Source organism: Varanus komodoensis, unplaced genomic scaffold (genome assembly GCF_004798865.1).
Source record: "Varanus komodoensis strain SLA01 unplaced genomic scaffold, ASM479886v1 scaffold56, whole genome shotgun sequence".
In the NCBI taxonomy this organism is placed as follows: domain Eukaryota; kingdom Metazoa; phylum Chordata; class Lepidosauria; order Squamata; family Varanidae; genus Varanus; species Varanus komodoensis.
The window spans coordinates 2696567-2724551 of record NW_025336169.1 but is presented as its reverse complement, the minus strand read 5'-3'; the positions used below and the strand labels follow the sequence as shown (position 1 = coordinate 2724551).

Sequence of the window (27985 nt, the reverse complement as noted above, 5' to 3'; positions counted from 1 at the left end):
TGGAGAGATAAAAAATGTTTTGGAAGCAACTTCGCCGCGACTAGCCAGTCAGATGAACGCTACAGCACACTCTGAATGTCGGCACTGCACTTTCCATCGGGATCCAAGAACAATTCTCACTCCATACACTTGTGGGGGGGATGCTAGCTTTCTGCGCACAAAGTCAAGGCCTCGCAAGGAGTACGTCGTTTGGCCAGAAGGCTCTCCTGGCTGGACCAGCCACGGCCAGGACGGCAAGGAGCAGGCCTTGTGGCACGCAGCAAGCATCAGCGGTGTCTTCCCTTCCCCAACCCCGGCGCTCCTCTGCCTCACCTTCTGCAAGGAAACAACATTTGAAGAAAAACAGCCTTCGCCTTACCCACTACTGGGATTTGCAATCGGCTACAAAACAACCCGAATCGCTGCAGAGTGAGATCCCTTAACCACACATTTCTATAAACCAACGAGGAATTTCAAGATACGGCAGGACCTTGAGAAAATGCCTCACACTCCCCTTGGGTCCGCACTGTCACACACTGGCTCTGGAACCGTCCCATCCGCCTCCGGCGCAGCCAGCGCCTCTCAGCTTTGTGGGCTGCCAGGGAGACTCCTCGAGGCAGTGGTGCCGGCGCTGTTCAAATGCAAAGGTTAAACACCACGTGGACTCTTCTCATGATACAAGAATGGAAAGGTCGAGGACACTGGCATACATTCGCCTTACATAGTCTTTGGATAACACAAAAGCTAATCTAAAGCCCGAGACCAGGCCCGAGGGAGGCACCTGGCTCACGAGGGAGACGAGGACAGCTGGAATGATGCGGGCAGCAGGCAGACAGCTCCCAAAGGGGGGAAGGCAACAAACGTCCTCTGCCATGGAAACCCAGAAGAGCAGCCACGGGTCTTCACAAGGGCCGATTGTCTAACACGCCGGGGGGCCGCCTGTGCAGAGCGTCATGCAGCAGACCGCCGGCGGATCACAAAAGCCCCTCGCTGGAGCTGGCCCAGGTAGATCCTCATTTTTGTGCTGTCGCTGGTTTTCCTCACCCAGATCTGCGTAAAAATGATAAATAGAAAAATGACAGAAATACAGGGTGAGAAGAAAAGCTTTATGAGATGGAGAAGTCAGAAGTCTAAAGTCAATAAAGCTCCATGCCCCTTCTGAGCATTCTGGGAAGCAGAACTGCTCTACAATTCATTACCAAAAAATGGAATGAAGGACACTGAAGTACTTACATGCAACACAGGTAATAATACCTTTCTCTGGACTACACCTGCGCATCCTCACTTTAAGGGGGCTAGTTCTGACAACCATACTGCATCTTGGATTCTCAATGGTGGGCAGTTCTTTTGTGCAAAACGGGAGCAAGGGGTACTGTTCCCCAGGGCCAGTTCCCAACTAGAGCTAGCGAGGAGTTCTCCAGGGGGCCGCCTCCTCGGTGAGTGGGACCTCGCAGGCTGACAGTACTCTAAGTGATGCTTGGCTGGGGAATTTTAGCCGCACTTCATCTCCCACAGCGCCCCAGAAAAACTCGTGGCAAGCAGCCAAATTCGGGTGCTTTGTGCTGCTTGGACAGCCACACCAGAGCAGAACTCCGCAGTGGGTCATTGCGGTCTCGGCAGCCACCCACAGGCCCCAGGTGTCGGAGATCACTTTGTACACAGAATGGGGTGTATGGTGTGATGCCCACGGGCCCGAATGTGCCTCCAGACTCTGCTCCCAGTGACCCTTCTCCAGCCACTCTTGATTTTCTATTTGATCTTTGAGGGTTCTTCAAACTGGGAGGCTGGCCTCTTGCAGGGTAAAGAGCTGCCTTCCAGCACCCTCTTTATCTGGATTCAACAAAAGTCTTTATGTTTTGGATCTCAAGTCTCTGCTTTGTACTTAGCTCCTTGGACAAGTTTCCTTGCTTTTGGCTTCACCAGTTTGCCTTCTGGGAAACTGGTGTTCTGCGCCTGCCCACAGCCAACTGATGGATACGCTAGTCCCACGATGTCACATAGCAACCATTTTGTGAGAGCACCCATGATATTCTCCTGACATTGCAATCGTGCCCACCAGCCCCAAAAAACTAGAGACCCCTGCACACACACGAAGCTACTTAGAGTAGCCAACACACATGAGGCTGTTGGCTCCTAGGAGTAGCAGCAGTAAAAACTCTCCAAAGTTGTTGGGAAAGTTATTGCTGTGTTATCATGTCCACCAGAGATACAGAACATTGAACCTGCTTATCTTTTGCATGCTAACTGCTGAGCTAGAACTTCTCTTCTACTTTACCGCAATAGGTTTTTATTTCTTTCCAACTGAAATAAAAGAAACTTAACGCCTTTCTCAAAACCGACATTTGAAATAAGCGATGTCTGCTTAAACTGGATTACTCCAGAGAAATCCTCCACCCAGAGTTTAAGCCCATTTCTGGCTTTAGGACAAGCTAGGACTTAATTTCAATTATGCGGACACCTAACCACATTAAGTTCCTCATTGTTAATGCTAATAAGAGTGAAATTGCTAAATTTGATTTAAGGTTATGTTCTAATGCATCTCTTGGTACAACACGGCTTGCTCATTTGAATAATCACCCACTGAAGAGAATGACATCTCTTTGACTGGTCCCATTATTAATTGAAAAAGATGCTTTGAATAGCAGCCCCTAATTTACAGCCAGAGCAAGCAATACAAAATATTTTCCTTTCAATTGCCCACTTGTTAGAAGCTATTTTGCTCAAAGCGTTTTTTTTACACAACATTGCCAGCCCCTTTTCTCGCTCTGTTGCAAAGCGTGAAAACGGGCGTTTTGCCTGCCACAATTTCTAGCTATTTCTACCTGCTGTTTTGGAGCCATTTCTTCTTGTCAAATCCCTCCCCCCACCCTGTACATATTCCTCGATCTTCCCACTCCCCTCCCTCCCTGCATCCAAACAGCTCATTAACACTGATTTCCAATAAGATGACAGATTGTGTATGAAAGGGGCGTTTTAGACCTTGTGTGGCAGGAAACTTAGGTTTGTCGCCAAGCCTATACTAGGCAGAAGCTGCAGGTCATGGTGCTTTTTTGACCAGTGCAGTGCATGCTTGCAGGAACACAAGCTGGTCATATTCACACGCTGCACCTAAAACTGCACATCTGTTTTCCCATCATCCAGCTGGTGTTATGAGGTCACGCCTAAAGCTGCGTTAAAGAGGCAGGTGTAACAGAGTGGCAGCTGGCTTAGACTGCTGATCCGACATAACTTACAACTGTCTAGTTCAGGGAGGGGATCCTCAGACCTGGGAGCCATATCTGAGCCTTCTGTTCATGCCCTTCTCCACTGGTCCCACTCCTTTTCTCTCAACTGCCTCTCAGATGGTTTGGTGCTTTTGCAATTTTTGTGCTCTTTTCCCCCATTCTCAAAGGCTCAAGTTTGCTACTGGCACCAAGAGCTTTAAACTACCATATGCTGGTGTGCCTTGTCTTTCTGGCTCCATCCCTTTCCGTTTAGCCCTGCCCCTTCTGCCATTAGCTCCACCCACCAGCAGCATGCCGCCCTCAAGAACTTCCCTGCAATGGAACATGGCTCACAGACTGAAAGAGGTCCCCCACCCCTGGCCTGCTCTGACTGTTGGTAACTTGCCAGGATCTGACGCAGGTCAGCCAAGATTCCTTGTGTTGGTCTGCACAGGCTAAGCAATATCACTGACCATACCAGCTCCTATAAAGGAAGGGAAGTTTACAGTCCACAATGGGCAGATCTCATGGTAGAGCGAAGGCTTGATGGAGTGATAGGTGTTTAATCCTTTCCATTCTGGAAAACATCGTGGCAGGAAAGAATGGGTGGGTTCACAAGCAACTATGGAGAGGCCAGCAAAGGTGTGGAAGGGCCTTCAAGGGGCAGCTTGTGACCTATTTCTGTACAGCAACAACCCCATTAAGATGAGAGGCATTATCCCAAAAGGTGCTCTGACTGGAAAACAAACACTCAAGCATAGTTCTTGAATATGGTTCCTGTCGGCCCCTGAAGTTCGGCCAGCAGCCCCCAAACTGGCTGTTACCAGGCAACCAATCAGAAAGAAGTCAGCTAAGAAGCCAGCATCTGGTTCCGAAGCTGCACCCATCCCCAAACTGGGAAAAGGCAAGATGCTATTTTTAAAAAGTGTGTACGCGTGGCCCAAGCTGGCAGGAAAATGATAAATAAAAATTTTCAGGCCAGCCGATGGCCATTCTTGCTTTAAGCTTGACAGCTCCCTGCAAATCATGACGAAAGTTCGAGGAGATTTGCTTACCTCGTTAGCGCCCACGGAGCTGATCACGCAGCTGATTTTGGTGTTCTCTTTTGATTCCAGATAAATAGCCTGGCTCTTGTGGTACCTGAAAGGAAATTTTTTAGGCCATGTGAGCCCCACATGAACTCTTGTAATGCCCTGTGTCCCACCTGGAAAAACCAGCCCAACCAGTGCCTCTCGAAAAGGAACAGAGGCTCCTTAATCCATCACACCCACACAGTTCAGTGACTGTCATGACCATTATCTCTGCCGTTATAACCTTGACCACAGCCAAGTGCTCTGGGTATCTGCAGGCTTGGCCCTACAACGCCCCAGTTCCCTCTGGACTCCGTGTACCACGCAAAAGGCAGAAATGCTGTTAGCGGGTGGTTTGCCTGCCTGGGCAAGTGATATTCCGCTTGCCGCGCTCCACAGGGGGCTGCACCCCGCCCCCCACAAAGGATCTGGTACACATCGCTCTTGGATCCAGTGCTGTCACTAGAGGCAAGGATGGGCTCCGTGGCACGCAGTGCCTTTTCCCAACAGCATCCTTACCTGGACAGCCCAGCGACAGTGAGCCCTCCTTCAGTGTCTCTAGGCTGGATAACTGCACTGCGTTATATATGGAGCTGCCTAGGATGATGATCAGGAAACCAGCTGGACCAAATCCGGGCAGAAAAATCAGTAATGGGGACTGGCCAACATGATCGTATTAGGCTTGTACTCTGCCACCTGCACTGGCTGCCAGCCCATGTCCAGGCCCAATGCAAAGTATTAACATTCAGTGCCCTCAAGGGCTCAGAGCCAGGCTCCTCCATATACACCTGTCTGGAGCCTGAACTGATCCAGCAGCCCTTCTCTGGGAGCCGCTGCCAAAGGAATCCGGGTGCATGCTGACTAGCAGCGAAAGAGCGTCACCAAGTGCCTATGCCATGCTCTTTTATTGTCCCAGAGTCTTATTGTTTGAAATCCTCAACTGCATTTTAAATTGTGGTAGTGTGACTATCCCTGAATGTCTAGACTTTCTTTAATCCCTGCGTATGTTTGACTCCTCAAAGGAATGGAGAGGAGATGGTTGCGTGGGGAGAGGAGGCTTTTATAGTGTAGGTTTAAATTTTTACAGTCCATTTTATCACGCATTTCATGGTTTTAATTGCTGTGAACTGCCCAAAAAGCCCAGCAATTGGGCAGTATAGAAATGTAATAAATTAATCGATAAATGGCTTCTGAAGACCGGAGCAACTTGTCACAGCTGAGGCGGGGGCTCTGCCGCTGCGAGGAGGCAGCTTGCTAATCAAGCGCTGGCTCGCTAGCTCCCCGCGTGAGGGTGAATCCTCATTTCTTGCCTCTTCTCAATGGCAACTGCGATTTACCATGAGATCCTCAGCAATATGCAGCCATAACCACATTCCACGCAGGCAGGCATCTCCTACTTAAGACCACGATTATTATTCCTCCTGCTTTTAAACATTTAATTACTGCCAATCAACTGCACACTGTGGGAAGGCAGCATAAATGTGCATTACACAATGGTGGGGATTAGCAGGTTGATGGACAAAGCGGCAAGGATGTGCGTGATCAAATAGAAGAACAACAAAACGGGAATCTCTAGGGAAAGGAGTTGAGGAGGTGGCTATGGAGTAAGTGCATTCAGCAGAGGAAGAGTACAGAACCTCAGACCCAGGGGGCAAATCCAACCGTCTGGGGTACTCCAAAGGGTCACACCTATCTTGGTTGTGCCCTCTTTGCCATGTCCACCAATCCTTTGGTGCTTATCTACTTTTGTAAAGTCGCAATCCCATTCTAAAATGCCCCGCCCAAGGCTTAATTATTGGCCTTAAAAGCTGTGGGACACGATCTGATGAGGTCCGAAGTCCAAAACCTCTAGCACTCAGTAGCCAGCAGTGTGCTTAAACATGCCCAGGGTTGTACCCTAACACGGCAGTATGCTGGTACTTGGGCCCACCCCTCTCCTTACGCTTCCAGTGCCCCACTGGAGTGGAAAGAGGCTCCCACTCCTGGCGGCTATGAGAGAAATATGGCTACGAGCCAAGTTGGTGGATGGTTCAAGGAACCATCGGGCACTAAGGTTAAGACCCGTCTTTGCTGGATCAAAGCAGCAAGCGCCCAGTCTGGCCGCCGGGAAAGCACGCGAGCAAGCTGCGAGGGGCGGCTCCCTTTGCTCCCTGCCACAAGGCGCGCAGAGACACACTGCCCTGAAACCCTGGGGGCTGCATTCGGGGGCTCGTACAGCCAACAGGCATCAGCAGACCTCCTCGCTATGAACAGGCCAGATCCTTCGAAGCCCTTTGAGACAGTGGCCAGTGCCTGCCACAATTTGCTGTGGCAAACTCCCTCCAGATGTTCTGGCCCACAACCCCAGCATCCCTTGGCAGTGGCTAGGGATGATGGGAGTTGCAGGCCTGGCTCTGTACTAATAGCAGGCCATTTGGCGTACTTTGGACTCTGCTGAATCCACCACAGATTAAGTTTGTTGGAGGACAAAGGTGTGGCAAGATAAGGAAGGTAGGGAGGCAGTGGGATACTGCATTTATTTGGGGCTCTGGGCTTAATGGCCTCTCCACTCTCCAGATGGGCCGTGTGTGCTTCATCTGCTCCAAAATGTGGTAAGCCAGAGCTGCTGCGTTTGGGGGAGGCGTGGACGATGCCCACGAGAGCTGTCTTGAAGGGGGCATTTCCACTCACGCCGTCAACTCTGCATCAACACTGCACTCATAGTTCTATAACCGTCTCGCATGTCCCACTCCTGACTCCGTGTCTCACACACAGCTGTTTTAAGCCGAGCTGCCGTTCTCTATAAATCAGGGCAAAGTGGAAGGTGCAAAACCACACCTCAATCAAAACGTTGCAGGGGTTGAAATCTGGCCACCGAGCTGCCCTTTTCAAAGGAGGAAATCTGCCAAATACCACTAAAGGACCACAGCGAGTCCATTCCTAACTTGAAGCATTTGTTCTTCTGGAATATTTGGCCCTTATCCATTTGTCATCAGCAAGAGAGATCTGGTTCAAACCTCAGCAAGCAGGTTTCATTCTTTCTTGACACAAAATAGCTTGGAAAATTTAATATGCAGTTAAAAGCTGCCCTCCCACACCCATGAGTTACATCATTAATATTTTGCTGAGGCGTTATTACAAAAAGAAAAAAAATTACAACAAGTCTTGGAGTTGATCTTGAGGAACAGAAGAGCTCCAAAAGGGAAAGCAAAATGCCCAACAGTAAAATACTCAATGAAATTAAACAATCACATTTCAGCTAAGATGACCTGCATCCCATCAGGGTTGTAGTAGATAAGAGCATTTGGCTACTTTATAGAGATCCTGGGGGAGATAACATGGGACAAACTAAGGTCTTTGGAAGAAGGGTAAACAGTATCAGTCCAGGCCAGGAATTATTCTTGCCATGGATTGAAATAAGGTGGTTTTTTTTCTGTAACCAAACTTAATGTAAACTTTTCTAGGTCAGAGTTTTGGTTTATGGTCTCAAACTTTTTGAAAAGCAGCAGAGAAGACAGAGAGTACATAATAGGTTTAGGATGCAAGAAGACCCTTCAAAACCAATTTGTTTACAACTGTAGACACTTTTCATATAACAAATACGTGAAGGCCTGTACACTTTTGCGAAAATCGCAGCTGTTCTCAGCATTTTCACTTAGACTGTAGACTTTTGCTTTGTGGGCATTTTAAAGAGTAAGTCCTTAAATCCAACTGGATAGCTTTCTCCAGGTGCTTTCCACATCTCCTGAGCTACAATTCCCATTTCCTCGACTGTTGGTCATTGTGACTCAGGCTGATGAGTCACAATGCAAAACAGCTTGGAGAAAGCTGACACAGAAAACCCCCCACCCACCTCCACCAGAGGACTTCTTGGGAATAAAGTCGTTAGCCCAGATCCGAAAAGAGGAGCTGCGGTCTGGACATGCACCCTGTGGCAGCTGCCATGCTTTTCTTCCAAAACTGTTCCAAACTACTTTGGAATATACTGGCACATTCAAAAATGGCTTTCTATATGTCATGGAGGAATAAAGCTTAGCGATACCCTTTATATATGGCAAGTGCTACATAAATCCACAGAATAATAAAATAATACTCTTCCACAAATGCAAATCCACAGCTCTCCTTGCACCTGCGTAATGATGGGCTTTTTTCAAGTTCGTGATTGCAGAGACTATGCTACCAACCCAACTTGCTGGCAGTATAAAGCTCAGATTCCCTTCATTTATTCTTGCCTTGAACTTCCTGAGAAGAGAGCTGATCCAGCAAGAGCCGGATGACTGGCACAGCCACTCGCAAAACGATGGATCCCACAAGATTTGTAAGGGGCTTGCCAGGTCAGCACATGACAAAAGGCGGGGGAAAGGTTCCACTGGCGTACCAGGGGATGTAGCCCAAGACCATCCTAATTCCACTGGGTGTGCCTAATAAAAAAACACTCAGAATTACTCAATATTTCAAAGGTGCAACATCAAGGTTTGTTTGTTTGTTTGTTTAGGGGACTTCTATGCCGCCCCATTCGCCGAAGCCTCGGGGCAGCTCACAACCATAAATAAATAGAATCCAATAAAACAATATAAATGAACAATATAAATTAATATAAATTAAGTCACCCTGGCCAAAGAATAAAATAAATAAATAATATTAACAATTAAAATAATGTTTGAATAAAAAGGTCTTTGCCTGGCGCCGAAAAACAAATAACTTCCCTGGGGAGTGCATTCTATAGATTTCATGTGTATATATAGATATATATGCTTGCCTTTAGTCAAAATTTAATTATTATTGGTTTTAATCTCTTCTGTGCTGCCCAGAGCCTTGGGAATAGGTGGTATACAAAATCAAAGTAAATAAATGAAACATAAAAATGTGTGAACTTGAAAAACGGTGCAGCACTGCTGAGCAGGGCAGCGAAAAGCCTTCCACCTTCTAATGCAAAATTACTTTTGACTGAATCCTGCCACCTGGTGGCATGTAGGCTTTAACTGAAAATTCTTAACCTATCAACATTCTGGGTGTGTGTGTTGATTTGCTACCTTTCAGAAGCAGGCCGTGGGTATTTTTCCCCCATCGACCATTTCCTGAGAAAACGGAGGAGAGTCTGCAGCCACTGGGGCAGGTTAAGCTCTCCCAGTGCCCACTCTCCACTGCAGGCTGCCTCGTGTGCTGCGCAGAAAGCACACTCATTCTTGGCTCAAATGGTATCGGAATGGTTGGCCAAAGGACGCGAAACTGTACGAGGAACACCGAAAGCTGCTGTGGGCCAAGCCAGAGCCTTGGTCCATCTTGCCCGGTACTGGCAACCTTGCCTGACCCACAGCAGTTCTCGAGGGCTTCAGGCAGGTCTTCTTCCTGCTCTGCCTGGAGATGCCAGAGATTAAACAGGTGATCTTCTCACTCAAAGGGCTGTGGTCCAGCTGGGAGCCCAAGCAATAACATTTCAGCCCCGGCAGTAGAGGCCTACTCTTGTCACGGCTTGGGGAGCACTTGGCTTTTCACTACTAGATAGAAGGCAACAAATCAAGGAAACAAATCCAGGCCCAGCTGGATAAAGTGAGGAGAGAAGGGGAAGGAAACGGAGAGCACACGTTTCTCATTTTGGACTTCTAGCCTGGGCTTCCTCCACCTGGGCTCTTCTGGACGTGTTGGACTACAACCCCTGCGAGCCTACAGAGGCTGGCATCCCACACATCTGGACCGCCAAGCTCAGGAACTGGTCTAGACCCACGATCAGACGAGAACCTCCCTTTACAGGGAAAATGGGCACTGCCGCCTTCTGAGTGAACCGCTGGCCCGACCAGCCTCTACTGCAGCCCTTCCCAGCCTGATGCTCCACCATCCTCGCTGATATAGTGAATAACCAGGGTATGCACCCATGCCGGGTATTGTATTCTAAAACCCCGACAGAGCAGCAAGTCAGCAAGACAGGGCTTCGTCCAGGGCACTTTCCCAACCCTCTCTGGGCATGCCGAGAGTCAGTGCAGTTGGGAGTGTAGGACTGGGAGATACGGGTCGAGTCCCCCAAAAGCCCTGGTGCTTGCTGGGTGACGACTTCAGGCCAGTCACTCTCAGGCTAACCTGTTTCCCGTGGCCGTTGTTGCGAGGATAAAATGGAGCTAAGCAAGCTGCCTTGGGCTCCTCTCAAGAGAAAAGGCGGGCTATACATGCAAAGTAATGATCAGAATTGTAATCAGAATAGTAATATTTAAAAACCTGGGACCGTTTGCAGGCCAAGTGGGTGGTCTGGGAGATGGAACAAGTTGCCCCCCCCCCGAACAGCCCTCTGAGTGACAACTATCTTGTCCTCTACTCCACTGTGTTTTTTTTAAGACTGAAACCCTAATGTTGACGCCTTACCATCTTTTATCATAATAAAGCTTGCCATCTTCTATCCTCGCCTCAAATCGCTGTGCGGGAGATTCAGCCGGTGTTGCTGGCAGATGTTCTGGCGAGGACGGAGACGCTGGAACGGGAGAGTGAACTCGATCAACAGTTTTAAGAGGCGTGCAGCCCTAAGAGCAGGACCTCACGTCGCGCATGGAGACGGAACGCTCTAGTACGTGGTCACCCCTGGGCGGAGCTCTTGCGTAGGTTCAGGCCGCTGCTCCATCCAGCTCGATACACACACTGGCCACTGTCTGGCAGTTACTGTCCAGACGTTCTTCCTAACCCTGTTCCATGAGATGCCGGGGACCCAACAAGCGCAAAGCGAGTGCTCGAACACTTAGCTAAGCTCCCACTTCACCCCTCTTGGCCTTCTACTTCCCCTGGACACCGTGCAAGTGTTCGGGGGCAAACTCAGTCAGAAACGGCCATGCAAAACTCCCAGCTTGAGCAAGAGGTTTCAGGCGTACCACTGCTCAGGAATGCCTGCCCCTTCCCTGAAGTTCAAAGGCTGCTGTGTGATCAAGCAAGAATTTCAGAAATGTCGACTGGACCAGCTGTCTCAGTCCTGGCTACCCCGACTGGCAGCCGTTCTCTAAGCCGGCGGGCAAAATCCTTCCTCCATCGGCTGCTGCTCAGCATCCTTTTAATCACAGGCTTGATCCTTCCGCATCCGGTTCAGGTGTGTTACTCATGAGCTCCAGCCCCTCCCTATGATCCAAGTCCAATCTTAATCAAGCACAGACCCATCACCAGGGCCGGAAACATTTTTCAAATGCCGACAAGGCACTTACCTGGTCTTTTTGGCGATTTAAGCTATAAAAGGAAGAACAGGGAAGCTATTTCAGTGGCTTACAGGAAGTGCAAGGTCACAGAACTGTGTTGAGAAATAGTTGGTCAAAGTGCACATTTATTTTTAGGTTCCAGACACTGGACATATTAACAAAGAGGATCATCTACAGTTCTCAATCAGATCTATTATGGGAGCCCCAATGAATCAATAGGCTCGACTGGCTCAGCCTGGGCAATGATGTAACTGCAGCTGTCCAGGCACGCTTTGTCAGGCTCACGGAAGCCAGGGAGCCTTGCTGTCTTCTGCAATGGCCTTCAGGGTCCCCGTCCGGGAATTTCTCCTCCTCCACAGAAATAGCCAATGGAAACGTTCCCCTTTCTTGGGAGCAACAGAAAACTTTCCCCACATGCATTTGGTTTTGACCAGGACATTCTTGATGAGCATCCAAAGAGAATGCCTGCTACCCTGGGAGCGGCAGACAAGTTAGACCCAGCCCCAAGGTGCACAAGACTGACCGAATGCGCAGTCTAGTGTGTCTCATGAATTCTGAGGCTTTCAGGAGATTACTGGCAGTTTCTCTCAGATGCTTATAACTAATGGAAATCCTTGCCCCAAAGTCCAATATTCCGGCAAATGCTGAATTAGTGAGAGTTGATCTAATTGTTGAGGTGCAGGCCATGAACGTCTGGTAAGGTCAGCCTGCATGCTGGAATCTTTATCCAACAACTTTTATCTATTTTAAGGCACCATTTCTGTGATGTCGAGGAAATACAGATGGGGAACATGTACTCACCCAGATGTTTTGGCCTGTAATTCCAATTACTCCCAGTTTTCCTGCATTGCTTTCCCATTCTAAAAGGTTGAACTGTATCTCCTAAAGCTAGTTACTAGTACTAAGATGGCAAACCTATACATGCATAGACAGAAAATAAAGTCTTACCATTACATGCTGCCTGGGACATGCTGGGATTTGAAGGACTTTGCAACGTCTAAACCTGAAGGGCTAAAACCCCTAAGAGACTAGCCCTTTTTGCCTTTGGCTCTGTCAGCCCCCTAAATGAACTTCTCTGATGGGAAATTTGGCCCTGGAGCTAGAAGAGGTTTGGGCATTATAAAAGAAAAAGGTGGGCAGATTGGCAGGGGGCTTCCTGGGTTAAATATGACCTCAGAAAAGCTACTTTATCTAGGAGGAGACTCAGCCCTGTGCAAGATCAGATTTGGGCTGGTTAGCATTACCTTTTGATGAGACAGAATTAATACTGTCCATCCTTTCTCCTGATCCCCATAAAACATCTACCCCAAGCTCTTACCTTATTGAGTGTCCTCAGATCTTCCATTATCTGTTCGTCCGTCAGCAGATAATTGAGCTGAGGTAATCAAATTAAGGAGAAGTCACTTGGAAGACAAAACGGTTTATCTCTCCTTCCAAAAGTCCCAGAGCTGAATTGATGTTGCTTTTATGTTCTACTGTTGTTGTGTTTTTTCTCTGACTCCTTAACGTGTGGTGCTTTACCACGTGCTCTGGTGTTTTGATCCTGTTCTGCGCATGATCTTACCATGCCGTTTGCCCATTGCTGACTGGAAAAGACTCAGTATTTTGGGCCTTTTTTTGGCAAAACAGGGATGGGATTGCATCCTATATAACCCAGAGCCTGCTCACTCACAGCAGCAGACAAATATAGAAGCTGACTGCAAGTACAATTAAGGAGTGGGGAACTTCGGGAGGCCGGGCTGGAGCTGGGATGTGGTCGGATTCACAAGCGGGCCCAAGCGCGTAGTCCCCTGCATCGCCTGCCCCTGAAACAGGAAAGAGGAACAGCCCCACTCCAAAATACCCTGCCACTGAAAGAGAATGTCAAGAATTAAATCAGTTAAAACTTTCAGTTCGCCCAGTATGTTAAGGTTGAAATAATTTTAATTTGGTTTTAATATTCTCAGTCGCGTTTTGTTATTGTATTTTTGATTGTTGTGTATTTATTGTTTGTTTATACTGTTGGCTGTCCTGGGACAATTGGATTGTACAGGACAGGATAAAGATATTCTAAATAAATAAATAACCCCAGAAAGGTCCTGCAGCAGAATCACATAAGGCACCCCTCTCCCACCTTGTGCCCTCCAGATGTGCTGGACAATAGGATTAGGGGTAAGGTGGACACATCTGGAGAAGACCAGGCGGGGGAAGGCTAATAGAAGCACTTCTCCTCTAAAGTGTTGCTTATGTCCTGTGTTCTGGAGTTCTCTAGCTTATCGGAAGGAAAGGAATTTATTTATTTATTAAAACATTTTAATGCCGCCCCATTCGCCGAAGCCTCGGGGCGGCTTACAACAATAAATTAAAACCACATAAATTAAAATATACACATTAGAATGGCAGGCAGGCGTCCCGACAGACAAGTTCAGCCAGCTACTCTGAAGCACTCCCAGTGGGCAAGGGATGGACGTTTTCTACAGTGCCCTCAGCTGACCTTTCTAGTCCAGACAAGGCTCTGAGGGAACAGAGCGTGTCCCACACAGCAGGCCAAGGCTCAGCCACCATCTGCAAAGCCTCCTCAGCGGACAAACAACAAGAGCAGCTCCAACTCACGGTTTTTTGAGTCAGCACGGCCCAGTGGAGAAAGTGTTGGACTGCGGCTAGGAAGGTCCGGGTTCGAGCCCCCGCTCGGCCATGGAGCTCACTGGGCGACTCTGGGCCAGGCACAGGCTCTCGGCCTAACCTCCCTCACAGGGTTGTGGTTGTGAGGACAGAACAAAGAACCTTGCGAACTGCTTTGGGTTCCTTGCTAGAGGAAGAAAGGCAGGCCGCAGCTGCAACATAATAATCTTTCACATCATGGATCCAGAGGGACAATCGTCCTTCCTCTCAAACACAAAGCACCCGCTCCACCCTAAACACGAATATGGAGACCCACCGGGGGTCCAAGAAAGGGGAACACGGCCACACCGGAAGCACTGCGGCCAGAACCGTTTTAACCCCGTCCAGTCAAAGGGCAAACTTGCTTGCCATCCTCGAAGGACAGGGCTAAGCATAGCTGAGATGGCCAACGACCTCTGAGGAGCTCTTCACCGCCAGCCTCGGAGGTGCTGTGCCTTCTTTCATCCGGCAGCCCCGCAACAAGGGACGGGACCACCAGCTTTTCACAGGCTCGGCTCTGAGAGTCGAGAAGGCTTAGCAAGAATCCAGGCACACCGGGGGGAGCGCAACTAAGAATGGGGTGACAAGGGGCTTCTCTAGAGCGACTCCCCCACCTCCATCTGTGGCATGCCTGCCCAGCATCTCCGCTGCACGGATTTCCGTGGAGGGGACGAAGCCGCCTTTCCTCTTCCATCTGCCACTTCATTCATTTGCTGCTGGGTCAACGTTTTCAATGCGTCACATTGCGTTACTTTGCTATTCTTACCATTGTGTTGTTTTATTTTACAGCTGTTTTCTTTTCTTTAATGATTTGAAACCACCCCAAGGGTACACAAAACTAGTAAGGTTTTGTTTTGTTTTAAATTAGCAATTAAGAAGCTACAAATTCCATAAGGTACATTCTGTCTACGTTTTGTGGATATTCAGGCACTTTTCCTTCCATTATCCATGCAATGGCTGAATCAGATTTTGTGTAAATGGATTTGTGAGCATTTGCACCTGCATAAATGTACGCCCCATCATGCACTAATCCCACAGAAAACAAAGGAACCCTCCCCAAACGTGTATCTTCATGCTGTGGCCAGGGTGGTGGTGGGACATTTTCAGGCTGTGTGTTTTGTATTTTTCTATGACCAAAACAGTGTCAAATGAGAGACATTTTAAAAAGCTTGCTAGTCTGCAGAATCTGCGTGACCTGAGACAAGCCATTCTGCTGCAGAATCTATCAACCAAATTCTGTGGATTTCTCCCACATCCCTCCTGACAATATGAACCTAATAAATAAGGAGACATTTAGTTCTGCACATCAGAAGCTGACTTAAATGGGTCTGCCTACAGGTCCATCTAGCTCAGTCTTGTCGACTCGGATAGGAAGCAGTTCTTGTTATTGGGCAGTTTCCTTCTCTCTCTCACCTGCTCCTGTATCCTTATCCCAAGACCTTTTGGTCCCAAGGAACAAGCCATGCTTACTAGGCCTCACTGCTGCCCAGCATGGTGCCTCTCCTACAGGGGAAGAACTTTATCTTTGAGAACTTTAAGCGGTCCTTCTGGGGCACTAGTTCTACATCACTCATCAGCAAATTCTACTGCTGTCCAGAACAGTGCTGGGAAGCTGCTGGTCTAGTTTACGGACTTCAGCACAGCATCCTTGCTCTCAAAGGATATCAGGGGCTGGCTTCCTCCTTTTGTCAGGGATGGGAACAGGGTCGTTTGGCCGTCGCCGCAGTTTCCTTGTCATGATAGGCTTCACTTCCATGGAATCTGGAACACAGCAGAAACACCATTGGCAAGGGCCACACGTTTTAAAAAATGAGGCACAAGCCAACAATTCTATAGTAGATTCTCTAGGAAAGTCCTCTCTTTCATGCCAGATTACATTTAGCTTGACTTGGCCTCTAATTGGATTAAGACTTACAACACAACCCTATGTATGTTTAGGCAGATGTTATTTTTATTATTTTGTTTACTTCATTTCAGTACTGCCTTGTAGCCAGAGCTCTCTGGGCAGTTCACAACAATCTAAAACAAAACAATAGAATACACAACACAGCAAGGTTACAAGGATTAGAATTGAGGAGGAGAAGCTTAAAAATGCAGTACAAATATAATAAGATAAGCCTAAGACAAATTACCAGGATACATTTCTTATGTCCCTGGATAACTGAGATCCTGAAAGGCCTCCAGAAAGAGGGCTGTCTTGACCTGCTGCTGCAAAGATGGCAAAGCTGGTGCTGGGCAGGCCACAGCAAGGCGGTTGTTCCAAAGACGGGGGCTACCTCAAAAGGTCCTCCCCAGGTGCCACCCTCCAAACCCCTTGAGCATGGTGACTACATAGAATGGGGTTGGAAGAGGCTCTCTGGCAGGCATTGCGGTCCTAAGCCAACCGAATGTTTCCCGCACTCAGTGTGACCAGCACAACAATGGGAACAGGGGAGAGGCAGGAGAGCCACAACATGACACCTTGTGCCAGCACAAGAGTTGGGATCCTTTGCTCGTTCAATGGAAAAAATGTCCGAAAATGCCCGGCATACCAGCTGCTTCCCATCTAAACATGCATGGAATGGCCCACATAGAATACCTGACTTCTTGTGCTTTGAATTATCCCAGAGTGTGCCAGCACTGTGGGCATGCGGCAGACCTGTGACCCAGGCACTGAACAGTTAGAACTGCAAGCCTAAGTTGGAAGCACATTCCACTGAGATGGGTGCCAGTTACTTCTGAGGAAACAGAGCTAGGATGGTGGGAAGTGGCTCTCAGGCTATTTGCCGTTTTGCCCAGTTGAGTCCTCTCCAACTCGAGTCGTAGGCAAAAAGGATCTTTTCAACTGAACACACCAGGGGAGGAGCCTGGGCGTACTGCACACAACACCTGTGCTCAGCCACCAAGATGCGGTCCCTTTCCCAAAGGGATGCAGGACGCTTATCCGTCACCTACCTCCCGTGAGCTCCATGGTGAGCTTCTCACTCTCAATCATCTTCTTCTTCTCTTCCAATTCAGCTATTAAGTTTTCCTTCAGCTCAATTTTTTTATCCTCAAATTCCTTCACAGCTGCTTTCTTCTCCTTGATGTAGTTTCTTTCCACCTGCTCCGTCTGGCACAGGCACAAACAAGAGAAGTGCACCTGAGGCTACTTCAGTATAAAACCACAGGGTCATGAGCTACACCAGTCCGCTGCCAAGTGTTCCATCAAAATGGTTATCATATGCAAGTGAAGCTGGACTGATGGAGGGGAAGGTGAGAAAATGGCCAATCCAGACTGTAAAAAAATAAAGCTGGTCTAACAACTTGCCTACTTTACTGCAAATGGCTCATATGTCAGGGCCCAATTCTAAGTACTGGTATTAACTTCTAAAGCTGTAAACCAGACTTCACTAATCTGGTGCCCACTTCAGGTGTTGGACTACAACTCCCAGAATTCTCCAGACTCCTATAGCGCTCCCTGCCTCAACTATTCTGACTGGAGGATTCTGGGAGTTATAATCCAACACATCTGGAGGGCACCAGGTTGGAAAAGGCTCTCATGAGCAGTCTGGAGCCAGGTACCTGGAGGATCAGGTAACCTGTGTACACCTACCCAGATGGTTCGATAGTCTTCTGAAGCCCTCCCACAGCTGCCTCTGCCAAAGGCAAGGCAGGTGGCTAAGAGAGAGGGGTCTTTTCAGTTGTGATATCCTGACTGTTGAACACCCTCCCCCAGAGAGGCTCACCTGGCACCTACACTGTGGTCTTTTCAGTGCCTTTTTAGTCCCCAAGGCATTTTAGTTCTTGGGTTCTTACTGATTTAAAATCTACTGCATTTTACATCTTTATGTGGCTTCTGATTTTTCGCTGTGATTTTATACTGCAGCTTTACATTTTGAACATCTTCTATTCTATTCTACTATGTAGGATTTTATTGTTTCAGTTGCTAAAAACTGCCCAGAAAGCTTCAGCTAGCAAACAAACAAACAAAAAAGGGAACCACTGTTCACAAAACAAGCAATCTGTCTCTTCCCCACTGCCTCATTAAAGCCACCTACTGCATTAGGCCAAGGGCTCATCAAGCAGGGTACCCCATTTTCAGTGTGGATGGCCTAAAGCCACTGAGAAACCCACAGGTAAGATAGTAAGGTGGGAGCCTCTCCCTTGTGCTCCACCACTTAGCAGAAGAATCCCACCTCTGAACCTGGAAGCTCTGCATGGCCATCATAGCTAACATCACCGAGGAGAAAGCTACAGATGCTCTTTAGGGTTGCCGGTTCTGCTACATTTTGCAGCTGGGAACTAACTGAGCAGCCCTCACATTATTAATGGCCACTTTCAGCTTAACATTCACAGAAAAGCTGAATGCACCATATTGCAAAGGAGGTTTTATATGCGCATTTTGAACTACCAAAATAGACATAGTGTGAAAGAACAACGACAGAATGTTTAGCATTCGCAAACACTTATTCTCAAATTATCAGGGGTTCATTCTACTCTATTTAGAGATTCCTTTGAAAATGGTTTGTTCAATACTCTACAGCAAGTATATGCAAGCAATATCTTTAGAGGAAATAAAGTACTATTCAAAAGCAATTGAATTAATACATAGCATAGACTCCTAGATTTCTATAATAAGGATGGGAAAGTCTGGATCCAGCCCAGAGAACAAAACAAGATGCTCAAATAAAAGAACAAAACAGAAGGACAAACTTACTTCCAACTGGAGAAAAAGCTCTGGGGAAAAAGAGAACAAATTAGGTTTATTTGCAGGAAATATGCAACTCCAGTAAAATCTCCACGTGGCTAGTTTAGAATAAACGCTTGGATGATTGCAGATCTACAGGAAAAGTACAGGTCATTATTGCTAGAATGAAAACATTTCACTCAAGTGCACCTCTGCTTGCACTAAGTCAATCTTTAAGGCACCACGGACTAGACAACACGTGCAAATTCTACTGTATTAGTTGATATCAATTCTGGCAGAAACCTATACCCACTTTCCCAGGAATAAGTCCTATCAAGTGCACTGGCTTTTACTTCTGAGCAGACATGTATAACATGGTGCTGCAAGAGTGACACAGCTGTAGAAAGGAAGCACTGATTGCCATGGCACCCCCTTTGGCGGAACACAAAGCTCCTTTAGGATTAGTTCAAGGTAGAGAAACAACTCCCATTGAAATGTATACCAGCTGTTCCCAAGAATCTGGTCAGAATGAAAACAAAGCAAGCTGCAGCACCTCACAGACAATCACATTAATTCTGGCCGAAGCTTTTGCAAATGAGAGCTCATTTCATGATATGCGCTTTTATGTCTGTATGCACTTCAGACTCATCTGAGGATGTGAATTCCAGCCCAGGAGAACGTAAAATGCACACCATAATACGTGCGTGTTTAAGGTTCTAAAAGTCTCCAGTGTTACACTACTATAACAGGCTAGCATGACTAGCCCTCTCAAAGTCCTTAGGATGAGAACATATCACACGTAAACATGATAGTCTAACGCTGAACAAATATTATGGATATTATAATGCACTTTCCTAAGACTGACTCGAAAGGTCTCAACCAAGTCCTCAGAAATCCAGTTTGCTCACCTGCATTGCGTATCCTCTCCTTATACTGCTGATCCAGCTTTTTCATTCTTTTCTGATATTCTTGTAAAGTACCTATTTACAATATTTCAAAATGAGGTACTGAAATTATGTCACTGAAAAGCACTCTGAAGCACACTCTTTTTTCATGTTTCTCCTAGCTTTGCACAGTCATCAAATATCAAGCCTGATGAGAGCAAATGTCTGGAATGGATATGGGGGAAACTACTCTTGCCTCTCCAAAGAAAAGTCTATGGAAATCATACAGTGTACAGCCCTCAAAGTATAAACAGTTATTTGTGCAATATCAAGCTTCAACAAACAAAAATATCACTTTTATAAGAACCTGCCAAAATCTGCACTTTTTTCATTAACGGGACAAGAAGAATTTGAGATTAAAACATTCAAATTTGGAGGAGGCAAAACTGGCCCATTTGGGCAGAGGGCTTTCCTTGGTCTGCTCTTCAAAGCGTGTCCCCTGTTTATTCACCCATATTTATAGTGCTGGATTAGAAAGCACCTCCTCTTTTTCCTGACAGTTTAACCCAGAACAGTTATATGGCAGGCAGGTACAATGTGGCCCTCTCCGTGCAGGGAAGAGCTGTTCCTATTGAATATGGTGGCTCCAGATCATGTTGGGCAAATCGTTCAAAAAGAACGTACCAAAATTGATAACCGCTTCATCAAAAGGACAGAAAAAAGCATGAGCTTTACAAAAAGCAAGTGTGAGAGAAGGTGAAATAGACCGATTCATTCATCCACTGCAACTGCCAATTGATACACAGATCAGGCTCAGGAAAACTAGAACCAGCACCCCGGGTCTCCAAAACAGCAAGCCAAGCCAGGGAAAAGCAACACCTGATTATCCAGACGAACAAAGACTAATGAAAAGAGTGGGGTTAGGCTACTGTGCAAGGGTGGAAGCAGGCATGAAATAAGTCCCAGCAACGACCAGCGTGCCCTTACACGCCACAACTTTTTAGACATCCCATATTTTTTAAAAATGGTGCTAGGAAGTATACAGATAAGAAGTGGGAACAACTAATTCCCCCCAGAATCTGTGCAGAGCAGGAAAGCAAGCCAATTATCTGCTTAAAAATGTGGTTTAAAGACTATGTGAAGGATGACACACTTGGTTATGGAAAACACAAGACATTCCAGGCTGGTGGGTTTTTTCCCCAGATGTGCGCCCTCAGCCATAGACTGGGGGAGTGGAAGTCATCTTTGAGACTCCCCCAGGCTTTTTATATTCAAATATGCTAAAGTTGGTATGTGCTGAAAGCTCAGCTTGAGAGCAGTTCTATCTCTAGTCAAGAAAGGTTGAGCACTGGTCCAGATCAGGGAAAATGACCTTTTTCAGCCAGTTCAATTCTGTGGCGATCAGAAATCAGTGCGATTTGGCACCCAGAAGGTGCTGGATCCAGTTCTTGGCATTTCTGTTTAAAGGATCAGGTAGCTGGTGAGGGGGAAGATCTCTCTCTGCCTGAGACCCTAGTGAGCTGCTCGACTGAAGGATAAATGGCCTAACCTGGCAGCTTCCTATATTCCTAATGAACTGGATGGCCCAGTTTGAAAGCATGCAACATTCTGATCAGGGCAAAATAAAATTAAAAGTCTGCCCTAAAATTCCACTTGTAGCAATGGATAAATATCAAGTTTCAAGATGTACAAATCTTAACCTTCTTGCAGTTGTTGGAGCTGCCTCTTCAGTGATGCCAATTTATCTTGATACATCCTGCAAAGAAAATACACATTAAAGAAACAGGCTCAATAAATGCAAACAGTTTATTTCACCTTCTATTTTTCTTAGTCTTTGCTTTACTATGTTTTCAATGTCACAAGAACTGGCTGAAGGAGGCAAAAGAAAGGAGAGAAGCCCTACAACTCCCAGCATTCTCAGGGCAGTGAGGTTGACTGGTGAATGCAACAAATTGTAGAACTTCTTCCTATCTAATATCCAAAGAATTACATCCTTAAATGCAGTTGAGCAATATAAATTTGTTATTTTTAATTTAGAAAGAATATGCACACATAATGCCAGTCCTTTACCATCTACACTGGCTACCAACTGAAGTCTGGGCCCAATTTAAGGTGTTGGTGATGCCCTATAGAGCCCTAAATGGTTTAGCACATGGTTATCTGAAGGAGCATCTCCTTCCCTATCTCCTTCCGGGCCCTTCTCCGGGAGCCCTCCCTGAAGGAGCTCAGGAGATTGGCAACCTGGAGAATGCTGTGGAATGAATATACTCCCCACAGAGATGCGCCAGGCACTGACTCTTTCTGTCTGGCACCAGGCCAAAGCCTTTTAATTTTCCCATTATTTTAAGATCTACTTTTTATTTTAGCTGGGTTTTTATTACAGATATGAAGCCATACCTTTGCTGTTGGACCATCCTGAGACTTGTATGTATAGGACGGGATACAAAAGTTTTAAATAAATAATAAATAAATAAGAAGCAAGACGCCGATACCTAAAAATATGACCTGCCTGCCCCACCACCACCCATGGCAGAACTTTACTGCTTTTTACTAGATTAAACAAAAAATCCAGGTAATCATAATTAGGTGCTCAGATGTCAAGAACAGTATCTAAGTATTACACAAAATATTGCCCAGAGGCAATGTCAAGGGACTGCTAAAAAGATACTGCACCAAAGGCACAACTGAAAATGCACCAGACAAGCCAAAAGATTTGAACTGTGAATGGAAAACCATTATGGTCCCAAAGCACATATACTGCATAAACAAGGGAGGAGCCATCAGTATGTTTACAAGTTCAGTGTGGCGGTTCATTGGGTTGGTTCAGAAATAACGCTACTTTATAGAACAAGCAATTTCAGAATGCAGGGAGCTGGCTGTTTCCAGAATGCTTTTTGTTTACTTCACATGCAACAACAACAAAAGGAAGGGACATAAAAAGACAGAGAAATGAAAACAAAAGCAAGAGCATGCTATAAAACATATCAACACATAATAATCGCCACCATACCATTAATAAAAGAAAGAAAATAAAGAGGAGGAGACAAGGAATATGCACTTCTATTTCAAGTATATATAGAAACATAAGCAGTCTCTTCATAAGCATCTGGACTAAACTGGTGAGGACAGGAGATGCATATGAATGCACAGCTAATAAAAAGCAGCATTTCGTGTTTGGGCAGCCTGCTAAACTGCAGGCTACCGAAACTGGGAGCTTTTAATCCCCTCTTCCCAGCCATGCTAGAGGGGGGGTGGGAGGGCAAACAAACTCTGTAACGCACATTATAGCACAGAAGGGGCTTAGAAAGGGTGATTTGATGTTGGGACAGGGATGGGATGAACATCACAAGGTCTGGGAATTGGGCAGCAGAGTTCTGAAAGGCGACAGGACTAAGGCATAATAAGAGACGGCAGGAGAGAAGAAAGGCAGGGCATGAATCAGACTTCTAGTCATGGAAATATAGAGAGAGGGAGAGATTTTTACTGCTTAAGAAGAGAAACACGACTTGGCAATACATAGAATATGTAGAGCAAAGGAGATGGCTGAAAATAGAAGAAAGCCAAGGCTCTTGTGTCTGGTTTATGATCTTATCAGCTGCTATGAACAGTAACAGAAAAAATAAAGGTCTCCACTATAAGAAGCATATGCCAGAAGCATCCAGGGGATTACCGAAACCATCGCCCCAGACCGCCGGGATGGCACAACAGCATGGGGTCAAGAACAGGACCCCAGTGGGGGTTACAAGAGGTCCCTTCAGGAAGCACCGAATGAATGATTTCAAGGGGAGAAAGAGAACCTCCTGGAAACACTGGTGTATTATCATAAAAGTGGCAAGAGAAGTCAAAGAGGAGAAAGGGCAGACTTGCATGATCAGCGGCAAAGCAATTTTAATGCAGATGAGTTTGAGTGCAGCACAAAGGGAAGAAGCTGGATTGCAGAGTATCCACAAAGTTCCAAGAGGGAAATCTGAGGCTGGCTGAATCAACACCAGGCGGAGGGAGCTACAAAAGTGCAGGAAGCGGCACCCTTTTTGCCCGCAGCCACTCGTTATAAAGCTTTAACAGCTCCGCTTTTTGGGACATCCACTGCTCAGTGGCCTCATTTTCTTCCAGGTGCTTCACTGCTGGATTCTCAAGCATCAGTTTTGAGTCAGTCACCCTGGCTGGTCATTCCCCCATTGGGGAAAAAGCATTAAATATATTTACAACAAAAAGGGTGGCGGGTGGGGGAGGGAGGAGAGAGAACACTTACTGTTCCTTCATCTCGACATAATCCTCCTCGTCGTGCTTTGCCAGGTCCGTCTCACTTGCATCTTCAGTATCTGGGCAACATGAACATCAGAACAGAGTCAGGGGAGCATTTTTGTGAGGCATTTCCCACCCACCTGACTGAAAACAGGCCTGCATGCTCTGCCCACATTGTTAAAAATAACTAAGTACATGAATTAAGGGGCTTGTTTGGACACCCGTGCAGTCTTTTATTTTTGTTAAATCAAACCCTGAAAGTACGAAAAGGCAAACTTTATACAGCATGGTACAAGAGGTTACTTTTAACAGCGGTTCCGTCTGATATTCATTCTATACAGACCCTTTAATCTTAATATAGTTCATCAGCTTTGACTTCAACACAACCAAAGAGCCACAGGCCTCTCCTAGCCACTTGCAAGCCACTGTTATTTTCAGAGATGATTTAGCCTTCAGTTATTTAGCTAGCCTTCACACCGCACCATCTCATAACCGAACTTGAACCCCTGCAAGTATTGCTTGGCAGGGCCAAGCCCTTTGGGGGCTGGGGACATGTTCCCCTCATGAAAAGTCTCCACAAGCATCCTGGAGAAGCAGGTTAGAGCTGTCCTAAATAAAAGCAAGACTTGTAGCAGAGGATTCCATGCATTAACAGTGCACTGTATCAATACCTGAAGACTTCCAAGTGTCAACTCTAAGGCAGGCTTGGAGGAAGGCAACAAGGAGGAAGGCCTTCTCAACTGTGGCCCCTTGGTTGTGGCATGAGCTGCCCACTGCCTGACACCAGCTCTGCCATCTTTGCAGTGCCAGGTCAATACTGCAGTCTTGTCCCAAGTATTTAATGACATGTTAAGGTATTTAATGGCATGATGGAGCACTTCACGTCAGTTGTTTTTAAGAGGTCCAGTTTTTTTTAATATGTTTCAGTTATGAAATCATTTTTAAAGTTTGTATATTTGAAATACAGCATGCTTCTTTGGGTAATTGGTTTTATTTTTGTTTCTTTTGGTTGTTTGTTTGCAATGACTTGATGCAAACTGCCCAGACAGCTTTGGCCATTGGGTATAAATTAGATAATGATAAAGAAGGAGCACTTAAAAAAGCAAACATGACCCAGCTCACCTATGTGGGGAAAAGGGTCATACTTAGGTGACGACCCTACAGCAATCAGTAATTTTACTTCCAAGTAATTATAAGTTAAATCTAAAGTAGACAACAGGATTGCCTCCAAAAGTTTTGGACCTCAACTCCCATAATCCCAGGCCACTGGGCACGCTGGCCAGAGCTAGCAGCCTAAAACGTCCAGAGGGCACAAGGCAGTCTGCTCCTGGGCCACAAACGTGGCTGAAACGGGTCTCGCCTGACATCCTTATCCAAATCCCATGCAGATTGGGACAGACAAAGGTCCTACCACTGGCTGGGAGTTGTAGGGCTTTTACTTGTCTGAGTAAGCATAGAACTGTGCCCTATATGAAAAGCAACAGAACCGTGTGGACCAAACATGGGGACAGGACCACAGGCCAGATGCAGTCTGAGACACACATTTCTAAGAAAGTAACTATTTATATCACACAAAAACGGGCTACTGAAGGAGCATTCACACTTTTGGCTGGAACAAGCGATCGCTATACTTTTATCACTCAACCCCACTCATGACTCTTCTGCTGCATACCTCCAAAGCAGAGAGAGGTTTTGTTCCTCTGATCCAGTTAGACCACATACTTGTACACCACAAGTGGAAAACTTGTGTCCTTCCAGATGTTTTGGCCTACCAATCCCATCAGCCCTGGCCCACATAAGCAACAGTGAGGTGCAATGAAAGCTGAAAGCCTCAAAAATCTGGAGTGTCACAATTTGCTGCTACCTGGAAATGAGATTAAATCCCATTCCAACAGAGCTTACTGGCAAATAAAAGTTACACATTTCATGAGGCTTCCTCTCTATATGGGCATTGGAAATCTGCCCCAAAGCACTCCTCAAGATTAACTACACCCAATGAGAGGTCAAAGTTGCTACCTTGCATTCTCAGATTTACCTAGGAAAAAGCAAAAGAGCTAAATCGTGAATAAACAATGCACAGGAAGCAGAGCTGGTGTCAAGCCTAGGCACGCTTGGGCATTTGCCAAGGGCCCACATCCCAGTGGACCACCTCTGGCTGCATCTCCCTAGACCTGCTTCTCCTCTCCATCACTGCAACTTGCTTGTTCACCTGCCCTGACTCTGTGCCACAACAGTAGCAGTGAGAAGGAAGGGCAGGAGACGCCCTGGCACGCTTGCTCACTGGCTCCCTGCCTGTCAAGCTAGCAATGAGGAGGAGGAGGAGGAACAGTCCCTGACAACAGTGATAAGAAGGGAGGCTCCCTGAGAAAGCCATGTCTTGCCCAAGGGCCCTTGAAAACCTGAGCTAGCACTTATCTTGCCACAAATTGGGCCTCATTCAACACTTCAGTGGGGGAGCCATGCAATTTTATACCCTCTACTTCACAGTCAGGGTAGACATTTTTATTTTATATTGTTATTTGTTGTATTTTAATTTTATGTTGTGAGCCACCCCGAGGCTTCGGCGAATGGGGCGGCATAGAAATTTTTTAATAAATAAATAAAATGGTCAAGAATCTGCCATAGGCCCAGGCCTCCGCCCAGGGTCCCTTGGAACTGTTCCTCGTCTGCCCCACTGCAACCTAAAAGTTAGTATTATTTTATTATGAAATTAAATTTCTATACAGCCACTTAGCCATAAAAGGTACTCAAGGCAGTTCACAAAATACCTTAGCACAATATACAAAATATAATAAAATACAATGTAAAATAAGGTACAAGAGTTCACAACACTACATGAACCACGAAACATAATTTACAGAATTTATGAAATTCCTAAAGCAAGACTTAAAGTTAGGCAATTCATTATCATCATGTGACCTACAACTACAAGCCACCCACTCAACCAGCCAACATTTGGAGTCTCAGGCCCAACCAAACATCACGGGGGGGGGGGGATCCTGTGGCTGCTGCAGGGAAACAGGCCAGCGTGAGGGGAGGGGCCACCCTGGAGTAGCCACCCGAAAGTGAACTCCGCTTGGATGCTCTTCCCTCGCTCTCTGCCGGCCCCTGCCACCTCCTTAGCCCCCACAAAAAGGCATGCCTGGTGTCATCTCTTTTCTTCTTGGCACCAAGTGAAAACCTTTCCACTTTCCAAATATTTTAACAGACAATTGTTACTTTTAACTTGTTTTCATCATTACTGCTGCTGTGCCATGCACCAGCTTGATTATAGCAGTTGTGGATTGTTGTTGTTGATGCTGTTGTTTTATAGTTTTATTTAAAAATGGTCATTTTGTTGCTTGTTGATATGCTGCTAAACTCTGTAAACCAACCAGACAGCAAGTAAGTAAATAAATAAACCTACTTGCCCTGGCCTAGATACCAGTGGTGGGGAGAAAAAGGAGCAAACGATGGATTTTATTCATTTTATTTATATCCAGCCCTTTTTCTTGCAAAGAACCCAAGGCAGCCTAAAGACCACTCCTGCAAGAGCAGTTGTTCACAGAGCGGGGAGAAGGGAGATTGGCTAAGGGAGGAACTCATCGAGGGGGTCTTGTTCAGGGTCCCGAAACCGGGGGGGGGGGGGGGGGGGTGCACCACGGCTAACACGGCTTCATCCGAAGTAGCCTTAGAGCAGCCCCGTCTAAATGAATGAGAACAACTCCAGATCGTGCCTTTCCGGGACCTGCTCTGATTCAAGTCACCACGGGATGCTACCGATTTACTCACGGGCCAGCCCCACGGAAGATCCCCGGGCTCCCTCCCGCATGAACGACGCCCACAATGCGCTTTTCGCCGCTGCCGCCCTTCCTTGGCGCGCAACCACTTGGGGAAAAGGCCCGCGGCCCCGGCCAGGGTGCCCCGCGGAGCGCTGCCGTGCAAAGCCCGCGGGCTTGCTCGCGAGTCGGCGAGGGCCGAGCCGGCTGCGCGCGGGCCTCGGCGGCAGGGCTCCGCTCCCCGCGGACCGGGCCGCGCCTCACCCTCGTCCGAGTCCCGCGCGCGGCCGCTGCGCTCGCCATCCTCCTCGTCGGCGGGGCTGTCCAGCTCCTCCTCCTCCTCGAAGCTCTCGGCGGCGGCCGCGGCGGCGGCGGCGGCTGCTGCGGCGGCAGCGATCGCGGCGGCGGCCGCG

At 47.1% G+C, this 27985-nt stretch overlaps 1 protein-coding gene across 1 annotated transcript; it reads right to left on the bottom strand.

Annotated features, from left to right (window-relative positions):
* Positions 1-27984, bottom strand: SUDS3 (SDS3 homolog, SIN3A corepressor complex component; the record flags this gene model as incomplete). Its single annotated transcript, XM_044448888.1, has 13 exons — positions 1-1029; positions 3589-3666; positions 4238-4322; positions 10586-10691; positions 11407-11428; positions 12716-12777; positions 15703-15798; positions 16972-17128; positions 18716-18735; positions 19594-19665; positions 21270-21325; positions 23822-23891; positions 27837-27984. Coding segments are annotated over 13 exons (1071 nt in total), but the record flags the coding sequence as incomplete, so codon positions are not given.
* Between the last annotated feature and the right edge of the window lies 1 nt (position 27985).